The 19604-nt window shown below is 42.8% G+C and overlaps 1 protein-coding gene across 1 annotated transcript in view; it reads left to right on the plus strand.

The window, feature by feature from the left end:
• The window catches only part of CAPN9 (calpain 9), an 89015-nt gene extending 71197 nt beyond the window's left edge, over positions 1 to 17818 (plus strand). Inside the window, exons 12-20 of the mRNA XM_006894598.1 lie at positions 1436 to 1472; positions 2702 to 2782; positions 7077 to 7134; positions 7841 to 7905; positions 8688 to 8756; positions 9114 to 9192; positions 11948 to 12064; positions 16829 to 16887; positions 17810 to 17818. Coding sequence (XP_006894660.1) covers positions 1436 to 1472; positions 2702 to 2782; positions 7077 to 7134; positions 7841 to 7905; positions 8688 to 8756; positions 9114 to 9192; positions 11948 to 12064; positions 16829 to 16887; positions 17810 to 17818 — 574 coding nt within the window. The remainder of the gene's footprint in view (positions 1 to 1435; positions 1473 to 2701; positions 2783 to 7076; positions 7135 to 7840; positions 7906 to 8687; positions 8757 to 9113; positions 9193 to 11947; positions 12065 to 16828; positions 16888 to 17809) is intronic.
• The last annotated feature ends 1786 nt before the right edge of the window (positions 17819 to 19604 follow it).

Genomic DNA, 19604 nt, shown 5'->3' on the forward strand with positions numbered 1-19604 from the left:
TTGACTACGCATAGGCATTTGACTGTGCGGATCACAACAAATTGTGCGTAACTTTGAAAAGAATGGGAATCCCAGAATACTTGATAGTGCTCTTGTAAAACCTATACTTAGACCAGTAGGTAGTTATCAGAATAGAACAAGGAAACCTGCATGGGTCAAAGTCAAGAAAGGAGTGTGACAGGAATACGTCCTTTCTCCGCACCTTTTCAATCTACATGTAGATCATTCAAGAGGCTGAACTTTATGAGGAGGAATAGAGCACCAGGATTGAAGGAAGATTCATCAACAATTTGTGGTATGTAGATGGCACAACCTTGCTTACCCAAACTGAGGAGGACCTGAAGCATTTGCTGCAGAAGGTCAAGGACCACACTATTCAATATGGAATGAAGCTCAACATCAAGAAAACAAAGATTTTCATCATTGGGCCAATTGGCAGCACCGGGATAAATGGAGAACAGATTGAGGTTGTTAACAATTACAGCTTGGTCAGATCTACAATCAACACTCTTGACACTAGCAATCAGGACATCAAAAGACAAATTGCATTGGGAAAGGCTGCTTTCAGGGACTTCTTCAGAATGCTGAAGAGCAACAGTGTAAGTCTAGAGACTAAGGTGTGCCTGATTCAGATCGTGATCTTCACAATTACTTGCTATGCATCAGAACAATGACTAAAGACAGAAGAGTTGATGTCTTTGAGTTGTGGCACTGGAGGAGAGTATTGAACATACCATGGACTGCCGAGAGAATAAAGAGGTCTATCCTAGGAAGGGTGATACCACATTGCTCCTTACAGACATGAATTTTGAAACTCCATCTCACCTATTTGGGGCATGTTGTCATGAGTGATCAGTTCTTGGAGAAGGACAATATGTTTGGAAGGATGGAGGGTCAACGTAGGCAAGAAAGACTTCTGGTTAGATGGACTGAAACAGTGATTGTGGCAATGGGGGCAGCTGTGCTAGAGACTCGCTCAAGATAGGGCAGAGTTCAGAGCTTTTATTAATAAGATCACTACAACATCCCACAACAACAACAACAACAACAAATCATCTCTAAAGAATATGTACTGCTGTAGAGTTGCAGAGTTTAAGGGAATGAGCGTGTATGCAATGAAACAGCTCTACTCATGGGTGCTGGTAGCTCTAAAATACAACATCAGGGACTAGGGGGCGACTGCTTGCTTGACTCCTCTCCTGGAAGTCTAGAATTTTCAAAGGCCCTTTGTTTGATGGCCACATGAGCCTCCCCCATGGTCTCAGCATCTGAACAAGGTCAGTGGTCAGATCTAAAGCCCTTTGAAATGCAAATGATCCTGAAGGAGGCGGCTCTGTGGATAAGAAACTCCCAGAATATCCAGGTCCTTTCACTTTGCAGGCTTCAATCAGAAAGTCAGCCCACAATTGAGTCCATGTACTTTCTGCCCCCACAGGGATATGGATGGACATGTAGACATTAAACTTCCTGAGGTAAGTCTTCTCGAATTACTGTCAGGATGGGAATCAACAGATGGTCTTGGAAGCTTTATTTGTAACCAGTGTCATTGAAAGTCATAGAAAACCAGTGTTATTGAAAGTTCAGGAAGTGACTATGTGTTGTCAGGGAAATCTATAATTCCAACAATAGTGTTCTGGAGAACAATACTTATGCCTTTAACACTGTATCATGCAGGGTCTGGGGTGAAAACAAGATAGCTATGTGGTATAAAGTTGCTCTGTGTGACTCTGTATCACTAATTCCCTCTATCCCTGCTGCTTCTGAAGGGAGTAAAATATCTTCAAGATGTATTTTATTTAGGAAAAACAATTCATATAAGGAAAACAAGAGATATAGGTAGATTCTTTTACTGTGAACCAAAAGGAAAGCACTCCTGTTCCCCTATGGTCCATGGAGGGGTGGAGGTGGGGGGTTTGGGTGTGTGTTGGTGACACACAGAGAGAGATTTTATACCAGTCAAAATGGCTTTAACATTTTTAAGAGGCACTAAGGTGCAGTTAGAGTCTTAGGAGGGTGTTTGCTGCCCTCTCTGGGTTACACTTTATTCGTGGGCCAAAGCAAACATGCATTTCTGAGCGAGCTCTTCTTATGCACAAAACACAAATTCTTACCCTCCAAGATTTTACCATAAACCAAAGCGAATCCACCACCCTCAAGTCTAATCAGACTCATAGCAACCTCTATCAGATTTCCAAAGCTAATAAATCTTTACGGAAGGAAAGTGTCCATTTTTCTCCCACCAAATGGATGGTAGAATCAAACTACCAGACTTTGGGTTAGCAGCACAACACAAAATTCATTATGCCACTAGGACTCCTTTCCACTGCTAAAACAGTTAAACAAGTGATTCTTTCTAACCAAGAGTAGTGTCTGTCAGCACAGAGAAAGCACAGGGAGCCATGAAGGATCTGTGGCCATGGTTCCAGCTTGGCCTCAGGGTCAGGCCAGGCTCCTTTTAGCCTTCCCATCTCTAAGGTGAGAGAGGATCAGTGAGTCAGACATGGTCCTTGTAGACTGCCCCACACTGCAGAGCTGGCCCAGCAGGAAGCTCCAGGTAAAGGCTACCACAGAGGTGGGAAGGGAATGGGGACCCAGTTGTTTCTCACCTGGAGACACTGTTCACCCAGTGCAATCTTCTCCTCTTTCCTTCTATTTTTTGGCAAGTTTGTATTCTATGCACATTACTTTGATTGTATTTTAGCCTCCAAAGCCAACCTCACCTAGCCAGGAGACTGAGGATGAACGACAGTTCCGAGCCCTGTTTGAGCGCATTGCAGGCGAGGTATGAGCACACAGCACACAGCCCCTCTCTCTCCTGCGTTCTCCCAGCCCACCCACCTTCATTTCTAACCAGATCCGAGGGGCCTGCTTTTCCCAAAATGAATGTACCAAAGGCTGTGTTGTCTTCTCGACTCAGGGTCTGGTTGCAAAGAACAATTTTTTTCATTTGAGAGACTCCCCAAAAATAACCATACAAAGAGGTTTCTAATGCCATTCTGCTCCTATTATTGGGTAACAAAAACCAAAGAAGCACAACATGTGCCCAGAAACTTTCCGTTGAAGGCTGGTGAAAGCTTTCATGAGGCCACCAGCTTGAATTCTGCCATCAGGGCAGTACACCCACCTGATCTGTGTGAAGGGGGTGTTGCTCAGGGAGGCCTCTATTGAATGGCAAGCACTTTGGGAAGGGCTCACCTGGCACAGTGTATTTATGTCCACACTAAAGGAGTGCCCCAGCTCTGGTAGCCCTGAGGAAGGACCTGACGAAGGCAGCCCAGAGCCAGCCACAGGAGACAACAAAGGAAAATGAGTCTCCTCACCCTCCCTGTTGCTCAGCATCCTGGGGGGTCTGTGCTAGAAGCTTCCCTCCCAGACATTCTACTCCCTCTACTCCCTTGGAGTTAGCAGTTGGAAACCACTTACTGGGGCTTGTTACTCTTGTGGGGTGCCATCAAGTACAACCTACAGAGACCCAGCATACAACAGATGTTAACCCTGTCCTATCTTGTGTCAAGCCCACAATCTCGGACACACTCATGCCCATTGGTGTGATCACAGTGGCAATCCATCTGGATGAGAGCCTTCATCTCCTTTGCTGGCCCTCAACCTTTCCAGGAATCATGTTCCTCTCCAAGGAATAACCTCCCCCACTATATAGCCAAAGAATGTAAGATGAAGTTTCATCATCTTTGCCTCCAAGGAGCATTCTGGCTGCACCTTCTCCAAGACATACCTGTTTGTTCTTTTGTCAATCCATGGGATATTCAGTACTCTTCTCCAACACCACAGCTCAAAGGCATCAATTTTTCTTTTGTAATCCTTAATCACTGTCCAGCTCAACTTGGACTTACTTACTAGTAATTAGTAAACAATTTTGTTGGGTTTTTTTCTTTTCACTAAATCAATGATTCTGCTTCCTGTCATGTCTAGTATCTGTCCCATTCCCAAGCTTACAGCACCTTCCTATAGGATCAAAGTACTTTTTCAAATTTGCTGTCCCTAAGAACAAATTCAAGCCTTGAGTTGCAATACTTAAGGGTGCTGAAGGCAGAATATTAAATGACCCAGGAAACAACAAAAGAAGATGGAAGCAGTACACAGAGGCACTATACCAAAAAAAGTTGGCTGACACAGCAGAATTTCATGATCAAGAGCCCATGGTGATGACAGAGAAATTTTGAGCTGCTCTGAAGAAATTTTTTTTTCCCTAAACAAGTCCCCAGGAATTGATGGAATACCAATTGACATATTTCAGCAAACAGATGCTGTCCTGATGTGCTCACTAGCTTCTGCCAAGATATCTGGAGGATAACTACCTGGCCAACTGATTGGAAGAAATCTGTATCCATTCCCATTCCAAAAAAAAAGGAGACCAATAGAGTGTAGAGAATTATTGAATGACATCACTAATATCACATGTAAGCAAGATACTTATTAAAAATTGTCCAGAAATTACTAGAACAGTATATCAACAGAGAATTGCCAGATATGCAGGCTAAGTTTAGAAGAGGTCATGGCATTCGGGACATCATAGCCGATGTTAGATAGATCTTGGATGAAAACAGAGTATGAGAAGAATGTTTATCTGTTTCATTGACTATGCAAAGACATTTGACTGTGTGGATCACAACAAATTGTGGTAACCTTGTGAAGAGTGGGGATCCCAGAACACATGGTTGTACTCATGTGAAACCTATGCTTGGACCAGGAAGCAGTAGTCAGAACAGAGTAGGGAAATACTGCATGGTGTGCATCAGGGATACATTCTACCTCCATACCTTTTCTATCTATATGAAGAACAGATCATTTAGGAGGCTGGACTTTATGAGGAGGAATGTGGCACCAGGTTAGAACCTGTGTTATAAAGATGACACAACCTTGCTTACTGAAACTGAGAAGGACATGAGACATTTGCTGCAGAAGGCCAAGGACTGTAGTCTTCAATATAGATTGCACCTCATTGTCAAGAATACAAAGATTCTCACCACTAGGCCTATTGACAGCTTCATGATGGACAGAGAAGTGATTGCGATTGTTGATAACTTCAGCTTGCTTGGTTCCACAATCAACACTCTTGGCACCAGCAGTCAGGAAATAAAAGATGAATTGCATTGGGGAGATCTGCTGTCAGGGACCTCTCTAGAGTACTGAAGAGCAATGATGTCACTCTGGAGACTAAGGTGTGTCTGATCCAGGCCATGGTCTTTGCAATTACTTGCTATGCATCCGAGAGCTGGACAATAATTAAGGATGACAGAAGAAGGATTGGTGTACGCCTTTGAATTGTGGTGCTGGAGAACAATATTGAATATATATGGACTGCCAGTAGAACAAACAAGTCTATCCTAGAGAGGATGAAGCCAGGATGCCCCCTGGAGGTAAGGATTTTGAGGCTCTGTCTCACATACTTTGGGCATGTGGTCAGGAGGGCCCAGTCCTTGGAGAGGGATATCATGCTTGGAACAGTGAAGGGACAGCACAGGAGAGGAATACCCAGGAAGAGATGGACTGACTCAAGGACTGGAATAATGGGTTTAGGTCTTCAGAGATGATGAGATTGGCTCAGGATAGGGCTGCTTCAGAGCTAATATACATAGAGTTGCTGTGAGTCGCAGGCGACTCGATGGCACATAACAACAACAAAAATAAAATACAAGCACTGCAGCCTTCAATATGGAGCTTGGGTAGGGAGCTCTTGTGACCTAGTGGCAAGGAGTTGCACTGCAATCATGAAGGCACATGGTTTGAGGCCACCAGCTTCTCCACGGGAAAAAGATGGTCAATCTCCTCCCATGCAATGGTCAGGTATGGGTCAATTATGACTCTATGGTACACAACAACATACAAGCACTATAGCCTTCAACATGGATTACATCTCAATTTCAAGACAAGAAACATCCTCACCACTGGATCACTAGATAGATGGAGAGATTGAAATTGTCAATGATTTCATCTTACTCGGAGTTACAGCAATACCCTTAGTACCAGCAGTCAGTAGATCAGGAGATTTTTAGCATAGGGATAGTCTGCTTCAGGGATCTCTCCAAAGTCCTAAAGAGCAATGATATCAGTTTAAAGACTAAGGTGGATCTGACTCAGGCCACAGTCTTTCCAAGCACCTGCTATTCATCCGAGAGCTAGACAATAAATAAGGATGTCAGGAGAAGGATTGATGCGTTTGAGTTGTGATGTTGAAGACTGCTGAATAGCCCATGGACTTCCAATATGTCAATGGACTTCAGCTATGTCTTAGAGAAAATACAATCAGAATGTTTCTTGTAGGCAAAGATGGTGAAGCTTCTTCTCACACATTTTGGACGTGTTAGAAGAGGCTATTTCTCAGAAAGAGACATCATATTTGGAAAAGTAGAGGGTCAGCGAAGAAGATGAAGATCCTCAATGAAAGGATCTTACATTGTCACAGTGTCTGCAACAATGGAGTCAAATATGTCAAAGATGAGAAGGATGGTGCAGAATAGGACAGAGTTCAGATCTGCTGTTCTGAGGGTCACTATGAGTCAACTCGATGACACTTAACAACAACATACTTTGGACATGTTTTTAAGAGAAATTATTCTTTGGAAAGGGGTGTCATAAAGGTGAAATGTCAGGAAGAAAACCCGCAGTTAGATGGATTGACCCAGTGACAGCAGCAATGGACTCAAGTGTGTGAGAGATTATGAGGACAGTACAGGAAAGGACAGGGTTCAGATCTATCATTCCTACGGTTGTTATGAGTTGTACTAGATCCAACAGCACCTAACAGCAACAACAATAGAAGGAAGAGGATAGCCTATCCAGTGCGAGGTAAATACAGGTTTCCCTTGCTTATTGGATAACCCACTCTTGCATGGAACTATAAACATGTTTCCAGACTTTCTCTCCTGTAAGAAGCATCTAACAGTCTATCAGGTGCTTCTTCTTCCAGGAGTTGGTTGACTTCATGTCCACAGTTACACAAAGGTGATACTGAGGACCAGCTCAACCCTTAAGCTCACTGAAGCTCAGAACCTGCAGAGACTCTAAAAAAATAAGGTGCTGAATGTCAAAAAAGTCCATTGTCTCCACTTCCGTAGGACATGGAGGTGACAGCAGAGGAACTGGAATACGTTTTAAATGCTGTGCTGCAAAAAAGTAAGTTGCTGCCTGGTCCCGGGAACCGCTGGGCAGACTTGCTGCCTTTGTGTCCCTCAGCGCCACCACGTCTCCGGCCTCTCAGAGCTCAGGTCTACTTTCCAGGGTGATTTTAGGTATAATTTCCATTGTTCATTTCCTGATTACAAAAATTACACAGGTCCATTGTAGGAAGTTCGTAAGTAATGCAGAAAATCTACGAGCAGATATAAAAACTGCTAAGAGCCTCACTACCCATAATAAGCCACCATCTCTCTCACACACACACAAGTAACATTAAATTGTAGATACAATTTTGTCAGGGAGCTCTGGTGACCTAGTGGGTAAGGAGTGGCATTGTCAACCCAAAGATAGGTGGTTTGAATCCCCCAGTTTCTCCACAAGGGAAAAAGGGACAATCTCCTCATATGCAATTTACCATTTTTTGAGATAATTATAACTAACTTAGTGATACAATCTTCATTTCAAATTTTTTGTGTGCTTATCTGATTGTTTGAGATTCTTAAACTAAGATCAATAAAATGGTATTCACATTTTAAGGGCTATTTCCCCAATTGGCAGTGTTTTTCTTCCAGAGGAGGTCATGCCAACAGGCCACCAACAGCGTGGATCAGGGTCCCACCACATTGATAAGCCCTCAACAAAGTAGAATCTAGGACGTGTTGACTTTGAGGTCATCTAATTCCATTTCCATGTGTGATTTCAGAAAAGGACATCAAGTTCAAGAAGCTGAGCCTGAATTCCTGCAAAAACATCATTTCTCTAATGGACGTATCCTTCCAAATGCTTGAGCAGAAGTGTTGTTAATCTGGGCATTGTGTACAGTGTCTTCCTTTGCTGCAGCTTTTTCTAGATCACCTTAACCAGTAAGGTGGTCTTCTTGGTGGAAACCCCAAGTCTTGAGAAGCTAGAATTGCGCTCTGGGACAGAATTGAGATACAGAACCAATCACCGTGGGTGGGTGAGGGGGAGGGGGAGGAGGGAGGCTCATCAATGAGAGCCTGCTTGCCCCTTTGAGGCACCATCCAAGACATTGAAGAGGTTTGAGGTCTTTTCCTTCTTCAGAGACTCATGGTTTAAGAATCAAAACCATCACAGTTCTTATTGAGGACCTGGTTTTGTGCCATCCATGCCAGTGGGGGAGCAGTGGTAGGAATCTCTTTTATTCTTGGAGACTAGGATTTGATTTTTGGCCCACTAACCTCATGTGCAGCCACTCCGTGTCTGTCAGGGGAGGCTTCCTTGTTGCTGTGATACTGAACAGTTGAGCAAAACCCGCAGACCCAAGGTGGGTCATGAAATCGCAGGCAGACAATCTGTTTCCAAAAGTCAGCCATCGAGAACTCTGTGCGTCACAGTGCTCCAGTCCCACTGGCCATGAGGTTGCCAGAGTCAGCACTGACTTTCAGGCATCTAACAGCAGCAATAATGTGCCGGGCAGGGTGTTCCTGGGCCATCATACCGCTCCCTTTAAAGTCCCCAGATCTCAAGTCCCCTGAGGATCCTTGGTGACTGAAACACGACTCATGTCTTCCTTAACCATGTGGACATAGACGAGTGGCAACGGAAAATTAGAATTTGATGAATTCAAAGTGTTCTGGGACAAGCTGAAGAAGTGGATTGTACGTAACCATGTCCAGGGCTTAACCATAGGAAGCTGGCCACAGCCTAGAGCAGTGGATTTTAAAAGCTAAGACACTGCAGGCTGGAGGATTTGTGTTTATCAAAGAGAAAGAGGAGAGATTTTTATAACATTCTGGCACTCGAGGGGGTACCACAGAGCATCCTCTCAAATAAAAAGGAAAACAAAAACAAAAACACCAAAATCCAAAACCCAGAAGTGAAAGAAAATATCAACAATTTTGGGTCACCTCATCAACCACTCCCCATCGGTACCCCTGTGGCCTGTCAGTGCCCATTTGTGGTAGGAAGGTCATAGAAGGTGTTTTCAGTCAGTATCTCTGCTCTCCTCCCCATAGAACCTGTTCCTTGAGTTCGATGCAGATAAGTCTGGCACCATGTCTTCCTACGAGCTGCGGCTTGCACTCAAAGTAGCAGGTGAGGAGACTCCCGAGAAGTTTGCTGATGTAGCTGATGTCCCAACCCCACGCCAGGTGCTTTTTGTCCCTTGTCATCTGCTTCCACAGCCCATCACAGACTTCATGGAGACTTCACAGTACTGCCCCACAAGCTGGGTCTCAAACCATTCACATTTTCCCTGGTTGTTCATTCACTGATAGTGGCAGAGCAGATTTCATAGCCCATGCTTGTTCCCGGCACTTTTAACTACTATGCAGCTTTGGTTGTGGTGGTGGTTGTTGTCATTGTTAAGTGCCATTGAGTCAAAGATGACTCATAATGACCCTATGAACAAAAGACCTGAACACTTGTGTGACTTTCATCATTTCTCTACTTCATAGAGTTTCCAGAGGCAAGCTATTTTGGAAGTGGATGCCACTCCTGCTTCCAAGCTTGTTTTTTTTTGTTTGTTTGTTTTTTTTTTTATTTTATTCTGATTTATTTACAAAGTTTGAATACATTATTTTTCCCCAAAGATCCTTCCCATTCCCTTCACCTCAAACATCCATTGACTGTATTTTGTTATTCAACATTACAAGAGCAATTCTTGTATCGAGATCCCAGAACTAGAAACGTTTTATTTATTTGCTTAAACTTAAGAATCTGCAAGAGAAGATGACCCTGGATGATATGGATTGACTGAGTGACTGGGGTAATGGGCATAAGTGTGTCAGAGACAATGAAATGTGCTCGAAATAGAGCAGGGTTCAGAGCTGTTGTACATAGGCTCACTACGAGTTGAAGACAACTCCAAGGCACATAACAAGAAGTTGCAGTTGGGAATAAAAGCCTAGAAGTTTACATCTGAAACATCACAGCCTTGAGAACCCTATGAGGCAATGTTCTACTAAGCAACACATGAGGTTGCCTTGAGTCAGAATCACTTGTCTGAAAACTATTTTTTGTTGTTTGTTTCATTTTGCTTTATTTTTAAAAATCAGCATTGAGGGAAGGTGTGAAAGATTATTATGCATATAAAATGTTCCAAATCCTCTCATGAGCATTTCTCTCTAGCAGAAATCACCAGTTATTAAAATGGTGTGCCAGGGGGAAACATCATACAATTGGTGACATTGTGTTGTTTGACATTAGGCAATCTTTTTTTATTATTATTAATTTTAATAGACATTTACAGAGGTTTTGGATTTCCATTCATTCATTGCCGCACTTTTCTCCCTGTCCACCCCTCCCCACCAGCTCGCTTCCCCTTCCAAGAGAAAAAAAAAATTCCTTCATTAGTATACAATTCCCACGTCCCTTCCCCCCACCCCCCACCCCGAGTACACTTCTCTATGCAACCTTAATTCTGGATTCCTGTGCTAACCATAATAATCATATATCACTTCTAATCTGTTCTTTCCCTCATCTGTTTCAATACAATATACATAATTTATCCAGTTTTTTCTGTCACACCCCCACCCTGATGTCAGACCCATTCTACAACAGTGGCACCATGCAGTATTTGTCCCTTTGTGACTGAGATATTTTACTCAGCATAATGTCCTCCAGGGTCACCCATTTTGAATAATATTGCATGAGTTCCTTGTTTTTCTATGTGTTGTAGTATTCCATTGTGTGGATATACATACCACAGCTTCTCTATCCATTCATTTGTTGATGGGCACTTAGGCTGCTTCCAACTCTTTGCTATTGTAAAAAAAGCTGCAATAAACATGGGTGTGCATATATCTACTTGGATGGCAGACATGGTCTCTCTGGGGTATATTCCCAGTAAAGGGATTGCTGGGTCAAATGGTATCTTTATTTGCAATTTTTTGAGAAAGCGCCACACTGCCTTCCACAGTGGTTGCACCATCTCACATTCCCACCAACAGTGAATAAGAGTTCCAGTTTCTCCACATCCTTGCCAGCATTTGTTGCTTGCTATTCTGTTATATTTTGCTATTTTGACTGGGGTGAGATGATATCTCATAGTTGTTTTGATTTGCATCTCTCTTAGAGCTAGGGACTTTGAACATTTCTTCATGTGCTTGTTGGCCATCTGAATGTCTTCTTTGGTGAAGTGTCTGTTCATACCAAGCTTGTTTTAATTGGGGAGCTCCACCAAACACTGTCCACTGTGGGTAATCATTATCACATTTGATACATCAGTGTCACAGTGTTTAGCATCACAGCAACCACGAGTTACCTCTAAACAGCAAATGGACAGACCAGAGCTATGCCACTTAGAAGAATGTTTGACCAAAAACTATTAAAACCAGGCCTAACAGCCACAGATTAAAATCACCCACCTTTGGCTTGGCAGGAATTGCAAAAATGCACCCAAGGGAATTTAGTTTGCTCCCAGAGGCCTCTCACTAGGGGCATTCTGGCCAAGCCGACTTGTGCAGTACTCATTGGTAGATGACCCTCTTCTGATCTCTGCTTTCTGACCAGGATCAGCACAAAGCGTTCAGAGCATGTAGAGGCCCGTGGACGCTGGACTTGACCTGGGCCTCTAGGCTCCAGTCACATATTTTGTGCCACCTTTGCTGAACTGTGGCTTGTGAACAGCAGACTCTACATCTAATTAGAATTCTTTAGTCATGATTTATACTGTTTCCTGATTTATACTGTTTCCATTTCTCTATCCATTGTCAACCACTACATACTGGCTTGGGTCTACATTTCAGCCTCCTTCACTGCCTCCTCCTGTTCCTGACTGGGAGTGCCCAGGGAGGACAGTGTCTTGGAACTCAGATATGGGTCCTGGGTCTGTCTAATCCCTCTGCAGGTTTTCAGCTGAGCAGTCATCTCCTGCAGCTGATCATCCTCAGATACGCAGATGACGAGCTTCAACTGGGCTTTGATGACTTCCTCAACTGCCTAGTCCGACTTGAGAATGCAAGCCGTGAGTGTCCAGGGGGCCCTAATGGTGCCACTTGACTTGTAGTGAGCCTGGGTGATTAGCAGGAAGCTCGGGTGGCAGTCTGCAGTGAGTTGCTAACGCACAGGCTTGTGTGTCTCTAGTAGTCTGAATCCACCAACAGTTCTGCAGGAGAGATGTGGGGAGTCTCCTCCCATTGCCATTCACAGCCTGGGAAATTAGACAGACACCCCTATGAGTCAAAACTGACTTGTCAGCAGTTAGTTTGGATTTTTGGAAAATGGCTAGCTAAGCATTGGTTCCAAGTTTCTGACTCTTTTCTACTTTATAAGAACATTTCTTATAAAATCATTCATTATGTTCAATACCTTTGCAGCAAAGTGATAGGGCTAGGATAGATTTCCATCTCTGAGGAAAAGTCTCTTTTTAGGTCAGATATATTACTGCTCATATAATCAGGAATTCCTCTGTGTGTTTTATAAGCTGCCCTAGACATTGACACAGTTGCCTTGTTCTCGGAAAAAAGATTTGTTACAGGAAAAAAATCAAAACAAAACAAAAAACAAACCAACCCAACCATGGAAAGATGATGTTTGGATGGTCTTTAGAGCTGGGGGTTTGCTTCCATATCTGTCCGGCTCTCACAGAGCCATGGTCACAGTGAAGTGGAATATAAGATGTCCAGGAAGCTGGAAGTGCAGGACCAGGGGCCAGTTGCAGATGCCACTCAGGCCAGTGCTTGCATGAAGGGTCTGTTGTTGCCATCTGAAAACTCTTCGTAACATTTCAACAAGGGCTCTGATACTCCTTTTGAATTGAGTTTAGCAAATTATGTAGCCAGTCCTGCCCTGCACTCCCTGGTGTGTGTTTGATAGGAGACTTCAAGAAATGTTTCAAGCAATTGCTTCTTTGGAGAGACCTACAACATTCATAATGATGAAGGAACCCCAGCCTGTATCCTTTGCCTGAATATCCTCCTAACATAAAAATCTCAAGAAACCAAGTAAAACAGACAGAAGTGACAACATCGGAACACTGAAAATCAAATTAAAGGATGAAGAATTAGACTGAACTCCAACTGGAAGGAGAGACAGAAAGAAACACATGAATGTGGAGATGTACAGACTTTCTGCACCTTCCCAGCCACCTCAGCCCAGAGGCAATATCTTGGGTCAAAGAAGATAGCATTCTTCAGTAAGGAGCATAGAAAAGCAGCCTGCACAGAACTCACAACAGGAGGAGATACTGTGTAAATAAACTAGGCTCAAAATGAAGTGGACCGGACATATGCCAGGCTCAAAAGGAAACATACGGGACAACTAGGCAAGAGCTCCAGTGATCCTGCCAGCCACAGAGAGGAGAGTGAGCCAGGAACTGGAGAGGGGTCGATTCACCAGCACTGGAGCCTCACCATCTGGTCAGAAAACACCCGCTGAATAAAAGAGCTACAGGGAAGCTTCTAGAGAGGCCAAATCAGCTAACTTTCATGTACACACACACACACACACACACACACACACACGCATGCGCATGTGTGCCTTTAAACCAGCCAGACCCTGGTGACCTAAGACAGCCAGATGGGAGCACTGCCTCATCCAAGCCCAGAGAGCAGCCCCTAGCCCACCCAATTAGGAGACCAGTAGGAGCATATTTGCATCCAGCAGGTAATGGGAGTACATCCACTGATTGGTGACCATCAAGAGCATTCCTGTGGCCTGGTGATAATGTTCCTGCAGCTTGATGCAGGAGCATGTCCACTACCCAGTGACTGGAGTAAGAGCATGTGCAGCCTGGATACTGATGAGAGAGCACCTACCTACAGGTAGCATGTCGCAAGATTGCACTCAACTGCCCAGAAACCTGCCGGGACACACCTGCAGCCCAATTACTGGAAACTGGTGGGACAGTGCCTGTGTCCACTGCCTAATAACCATTGTGGTCTCTCACTCCCACCCTGTAGTCAGAAATGCACCCAGCAACCACAGGTGTGCCTCGTACCCTAGTCCAGTGGCTAGCAGACACACTTCTTCTAATGACTGCCTGGTCAGCAGGTGCATCCATCCCTAGTCATCACCAGGTGCATTCTCCACAGAACACATCCACACACAGGCAGATAGCTCTCTGCTGACACCCAACAATCACTGGGTTGCAGTGAATCTTACAATTTGTCTGTGAAGAGGACACACCCAGCCCCCTGGATAGAACTGCCACTCTGTGACTATATAGAAAACCTGCCATGCTCTCTAGCAAATGTACTACCTGGTAGCACCCTGGAAAAACCCCACGGACCACTCAACATATGTTACTAAGGAAAGAAACTCTAAAACACCTACATTCGATGTGATAAGGAAGTATGTACAAGCTCAACCATTGATGACTCACAAGATGATTGTAACCCACCATATTCACAAGAAAGAGGAATGTTAACCATATCCACTAGTGAGAGGAACCATAGACAAAAGACAATGCCAAAGTCACACATAGACCAGAACCACAAAGACCTCCTGCCCTGACCTCCAGAGAAGGCACTGACGGTCAGCACAAAGCTGCAGCTCTAACATAGTAGAGACAGCAGATAGCATCAAATGCTATTTAAACAAACAAACAAAAAACAACAAGATGGTTCAAGCAAGTGGTCAAAAAATGAAAAGGGAGAAAAGACATCTGAAGGAGAGATGATAATAATGAATTTAAGACATATTGAAATTGGGGAGAACAGAAAAACCTCTAGAGTAACTCAGGGAAACCATACAAGAACAAAATATATAGTTAGAAGCAATACAAAAATAGCACCTAGAAAACCAGTAGATTAACACTACAATATCAGAAATAGATAACTTAATGTAAGGACAGAGAAGTAAAATTGAATCAATGAAGGCTAGAATCAGCAACATACTGGACTAATTCTTAGATATCTGTATGAGGAAACAGCAGGGGGAAAATGAAGTTAATCTAACCGTTATTTAGGATACAATCAATAGATTCTATTGGGTTTCTGAGACCAAGAAAAAGTACAGAGACGATTTTTGAAGATTTCTTGGCAGAAAATTAAAGATGAGAGGCTTTTTATCAAAGAGCTCAAAGACCCCCATGCAGGACACACACCTCCCCCAAAGAAAGTAATCAAGACATAACATAGTCAAACTCTACAAAAACAAAGTAAAAAAAAAAAATCTCAGAAATTATGTCGGGGGATAAAATGAAATGTCACTTATAAAGGAACAATAAAGTCTGATTTCTTGTCAGAAACCATGCAAGCAGGAAGATAATGGGAAGACATAGATAAAATTCTGAAAGAAAAGAACTGTCAAACAAAGGTTCGTATATTCCATAAAACTGTTTCTCAAATACAACGATGGAATTAGAACATTCCAAGAAAAGCAGACATTAAAGGAATTTGTGAAAACAGACCAACCTTATAAGAAACATTCCAACAACATCAACCAACAATTTGCTGACCCAGGCCATGATCTTCACAATTACTTTCTATGCATCAGAGATTTGGACAATGACTAAAGATAACAGAAGAAGAATTGATCCCTTGGGTTATGGTGCTAGAGAAGAGTATTGAGCATACACCACGGACTGCCAAGAGAACAAACAGGTTTGTCCTAGAGAGGGTGAAACCAGGCTGCTCCTTGGAGGCAAGGATTTTGAAACTCCATCTGACATACTTTGGGCATTTGGTCAGGATTTGCCAGTCCTTGGAGAGGGAAATCATGCTTGGAAGGATGGAAGGACAGTGCAAGAGAGCAAGACTCTGGATAGGATGGACTGACTCAGTCACTGGGGTAATGGAGTTAGGTGCGTCAAAGAGATTGTCTCAGGATAGGGAAGGGTTCGGAGCTCTTCTGCATAGGGTCACTATGAGTCAGTCACAGCATAAAATGACAACAAAAACCAACCCAGGCAAATAAATCAAAGAATTAATATAAAGCTATAAAAGTGAAAATGCAGAACCAGAAATACCAATTTTCAAATGGTAACAACCTAAAAACAGAAAGAGGATAAATAATACAGTTGTAGAATTTCTACATGATCTCAAGAAATAAATAGATTTAAGTGTAGGAAGGTAAAGGAAAATAACAGACTAAGCACAAAGAAAATTAATAAGCCTAAACAACAATTCATCAAACAAAAAGGAGGAAAATCATAGACTCAATCCACATAAATCAACAACAAAGGGAAAAAAAATAAAATCAATAAACAAAAAAACCTCAATGCAGAAAATTAAGCAGAACCAAAAAAATCAGTTACACACACGCACACACAAAAAAACAGCATAACAAAATGGAAGTATTTATCAGTACCTATCAAGAAGCACACTGAATAGAAGTGTTTAAACACATAGGTTTAAGAGATAGGAGTAGAATGGAGAAAGAGGTAGCAGATAGTCTATCAATGTGTTACACATGTCATCACAGCACCAGATAACTAAGATAACTTTGTGAATTTAAGAATCACCAGCCCAGGAAATGCATATTATTCAGTGGAGTTTCAGCCAACAATTCAAATATATGGGGGTTTGGGACGTGGGATTGGGCTGGGTGGTGTATTGCAGATGGTATCACATTTCACACACTCCTAAGGCTGCCAAGCTTATAGCAATCACAAGAATTCAAAGGGCTTCCCTTTGGAGAGGGCCCAGCCTGCCACTTCAGAGAATGGAGTTGAGGTGGAAGAGCTCACTCACAGACTTCACAGAGAGGCCCCACAGTGGCTGGAAATAATGCTGGAAATGTTCAAGTTATCTCAACAATGATGCCTTTCCCATGTCTCTCCTACCAGGAGTGTTCCAGACTCTGAGTGCAAAGAACGAAGAAGTCATTCATCTCAACATAAACGAGGTAAGTCCAAGCCAACTCCCTGTTGAGTGGGCACTCATGAGTGTATGATGAACGCATGACTTTTGTGAAAACTCTCATCTATCCCCCTGTGGAATTGATAATGAGGAAAGCTAATGCTTTCAGAGGACGAAAGGATTGTATAGCAAGGAAAGAATTTTTCTTTTACTTTACAAAGAGAAGAGCTAAGTGAGGGGGAGGGGTAGGTAGGGAGAAAAGTGCAACAATGAATAAATGGAAATCTAAAGTCTCTGTAAACTTTCATTAAAATTAACAAAAATTTTAAAAAGGGGGAAAAGGATGAAACATTTAGTAATTTAATAATTGCAATAACCTTTGAGTTAAGAGTTAATACTACACCCACTTCATAGAGTTGGAATCCAAGGCACAAAATGATTAAATAAAACCTTGAATACAGTGAATATTCAAACTCTGCCTTCTTGTCCTTCTCTTCCTTTTATCGATGCCCTTCCTTCTAGTTTATACCTTGTTCGCTCCTGTGTGTGTGTGTGTGTGTGTGTGTGTGTGTGTGTGTGATGTGTGTGCCAGCAACTTCATCAACCAAGAAATACAATCTTCCTACCAGTTGCAAAGGCTGACAACAGCAACAGTGATGGTGGTAGGATGGCCTGGGTCAGAAGCTGGGACAAGGGGAACATTCCTGTTGGCTTTGATAAGCCTTCGCTAACACTGCCATTCAAGTGCAGTCCACTGACTAGAGCCTGTCTCTCACCCCAGGCACGACTCTTGAGTCACGATTCCATTTTAACAGGAGCACACTGTTCCCTATGCACCTTAAGTCGGAGGAGTGCTGATGACATATTCTCCTATACAAATGCAAGTTTTCCTTTGAGAGTTTTTGTCTCCTTTATGACTCCCTACACCCCATTTTTTTCTTCTTCTTTCTCTCTGTTTTTCTGCCCAGCTGTACTGAACTGTGCTAAAGCCAGGCAGCACGTGTCTCTGTGTGCTGTATCATCTCTCTGGCATTTTTCCTTTTCATCATGCCAATGCCCATTTCTTAATTTAGTAGTAACTTGGGGTTTAGACAACACTTCATTGAATATTCACAAAAACAGAGGTCAGAGAACCTCCTCCCCTCCCTTGCTCTCTGCTCTGTGCCTGTTTTATCATTTCCACAAAGAAATTAGTAATTCTAGGCCTTAACCTTATACCAAAAGTTTTATTTATAGCTGTCTCATATATTTGGTGTGAATTATTGTGTTGACTCATGCCTAATCTTCTCATGTGTGTCGCTCTTCACCTTTAATACGTGGAAGGAACTCCTTTGATACAGAAAAGTATACACACTCAAACTATCCTTGGATGAAAACAAGAAGGACCCCCACCTCCATCTCTTTTTCTATTTATTCTGCATTGAACACTAAGGATCAAAGGCCAGATGAATTGTGGGGTGATATTAAAGATATCATTCATGAAAACAGCTAAAAGTCATTACAGACAAAGGAGAAAGAAAAGACCAAAGTGAGTGTCAGAAGAGACTCTGAGGTTGTGTGTGTATTCCCAGTGATTTGAAATCCCCAGCTGCTCTGAGGAAGAGACATATTCCATCTCCCTCTGCTAACATTTATAGCCTCAGAACCAGTGCAGGGTTTCTATCAGTCAGAGTTAAATCAACTCAGGGAGTTCAAGTTGTGTAGAGGCTTAAAATAAAGCCAATCCCAGAGCAATAGAGGAAGACTTCAAGACTTCCAAGGAAGAAGAGTCAGGCATGGAGCAATCCTCTGGAGCCATAATATCTGTTGCTGAAAACCTCCTAGATTGAGGACACAAAGAGATTTGTAATACCAGACAGTGAGAGATAGCAAGAAACTTTGACAGAGAAACTATGGTAGCTGAGACAGCACAATCAGGAGACTGCATTATGGTCTCAATTCCTTTAGGCAAGAGGCTTGCTAGTGTTGTGGGTTGCCTCTGGCACTTCTCAATGCAACGAAAAAGCTTTATAACACATCTCAGAGCAAGACAGACACCAAAAGGCCCCAAACTGAGAAGCTGAAGGTCAGAGAGAAGTTACCTTTGAACACAGCTGAGGAGAAGCTGTCCTGAGTCCTTCCTGATAGTGAATTATAACCTACTACTTTGCTAATAAAACTCATAACTGGGGGGTTGGGGGGTACTCTGAAATCTGTACTAAAGTATCAAGAAGCCAAAACAAAGGGAAAAGATGCCAAACTATAAGATATGAGCAGAAACAATGGAATACTATGCTGCATTAAAAACCAAGGAACTCATGCAATATTACTCAAAATGGTTGACTCTGGAGAACATTATGCTGAGTGAAATATCCCAGTCACAAAAGGACAAATATTACATGATGCCACTGTTGTAGAATGGGACTGTCCTTGGGGTTGGGGAGAGACTGAGTAAGATGGGTTCAATAATGTATACTGCACTGAAACAGAGGACGGAGAAAACTCTTTAAAAGAGATATATAACTAGGTATTTCTGTCGTCACAGGAGTCTAGAGCAAGGGCTACATGGTGGAGGGGACCTGGGGGACGGTCTGTAAAACAATGAAAGAATCCTTTCTTTTACTTTTCCATAATTTTTGACTCATGTACTTATAACTTGTTAGTCAAATTTGTGTCTTCTAGGTTGCAACACCCCCATGATACATCTTCAAGGATATGAACATGTACGGCCAAGCACAATCAATAAGAGTGCATCTAAATTCCAAAATCAATCTCCATAATAGT

The sequence above is a fragment of the Elephantulus edwardii genome, unplaced genomic scaffold (assembly GCF_000299155.1).
Source record: "Elephantulus edwardii isolate Elephantulus edwardi_28Jun2011 unplaced genomic scaffold, EleEdw1.0 scaffold00146, whole genome shotgun sequence".
NCBI classification, from domain to species: domain Eukaryota; kingdom Metazoa; phylum Chordata; class Mammalia; order Macroscelidea; family Macroscelididae; genus Elephantulus; species Elephantulus edwardii.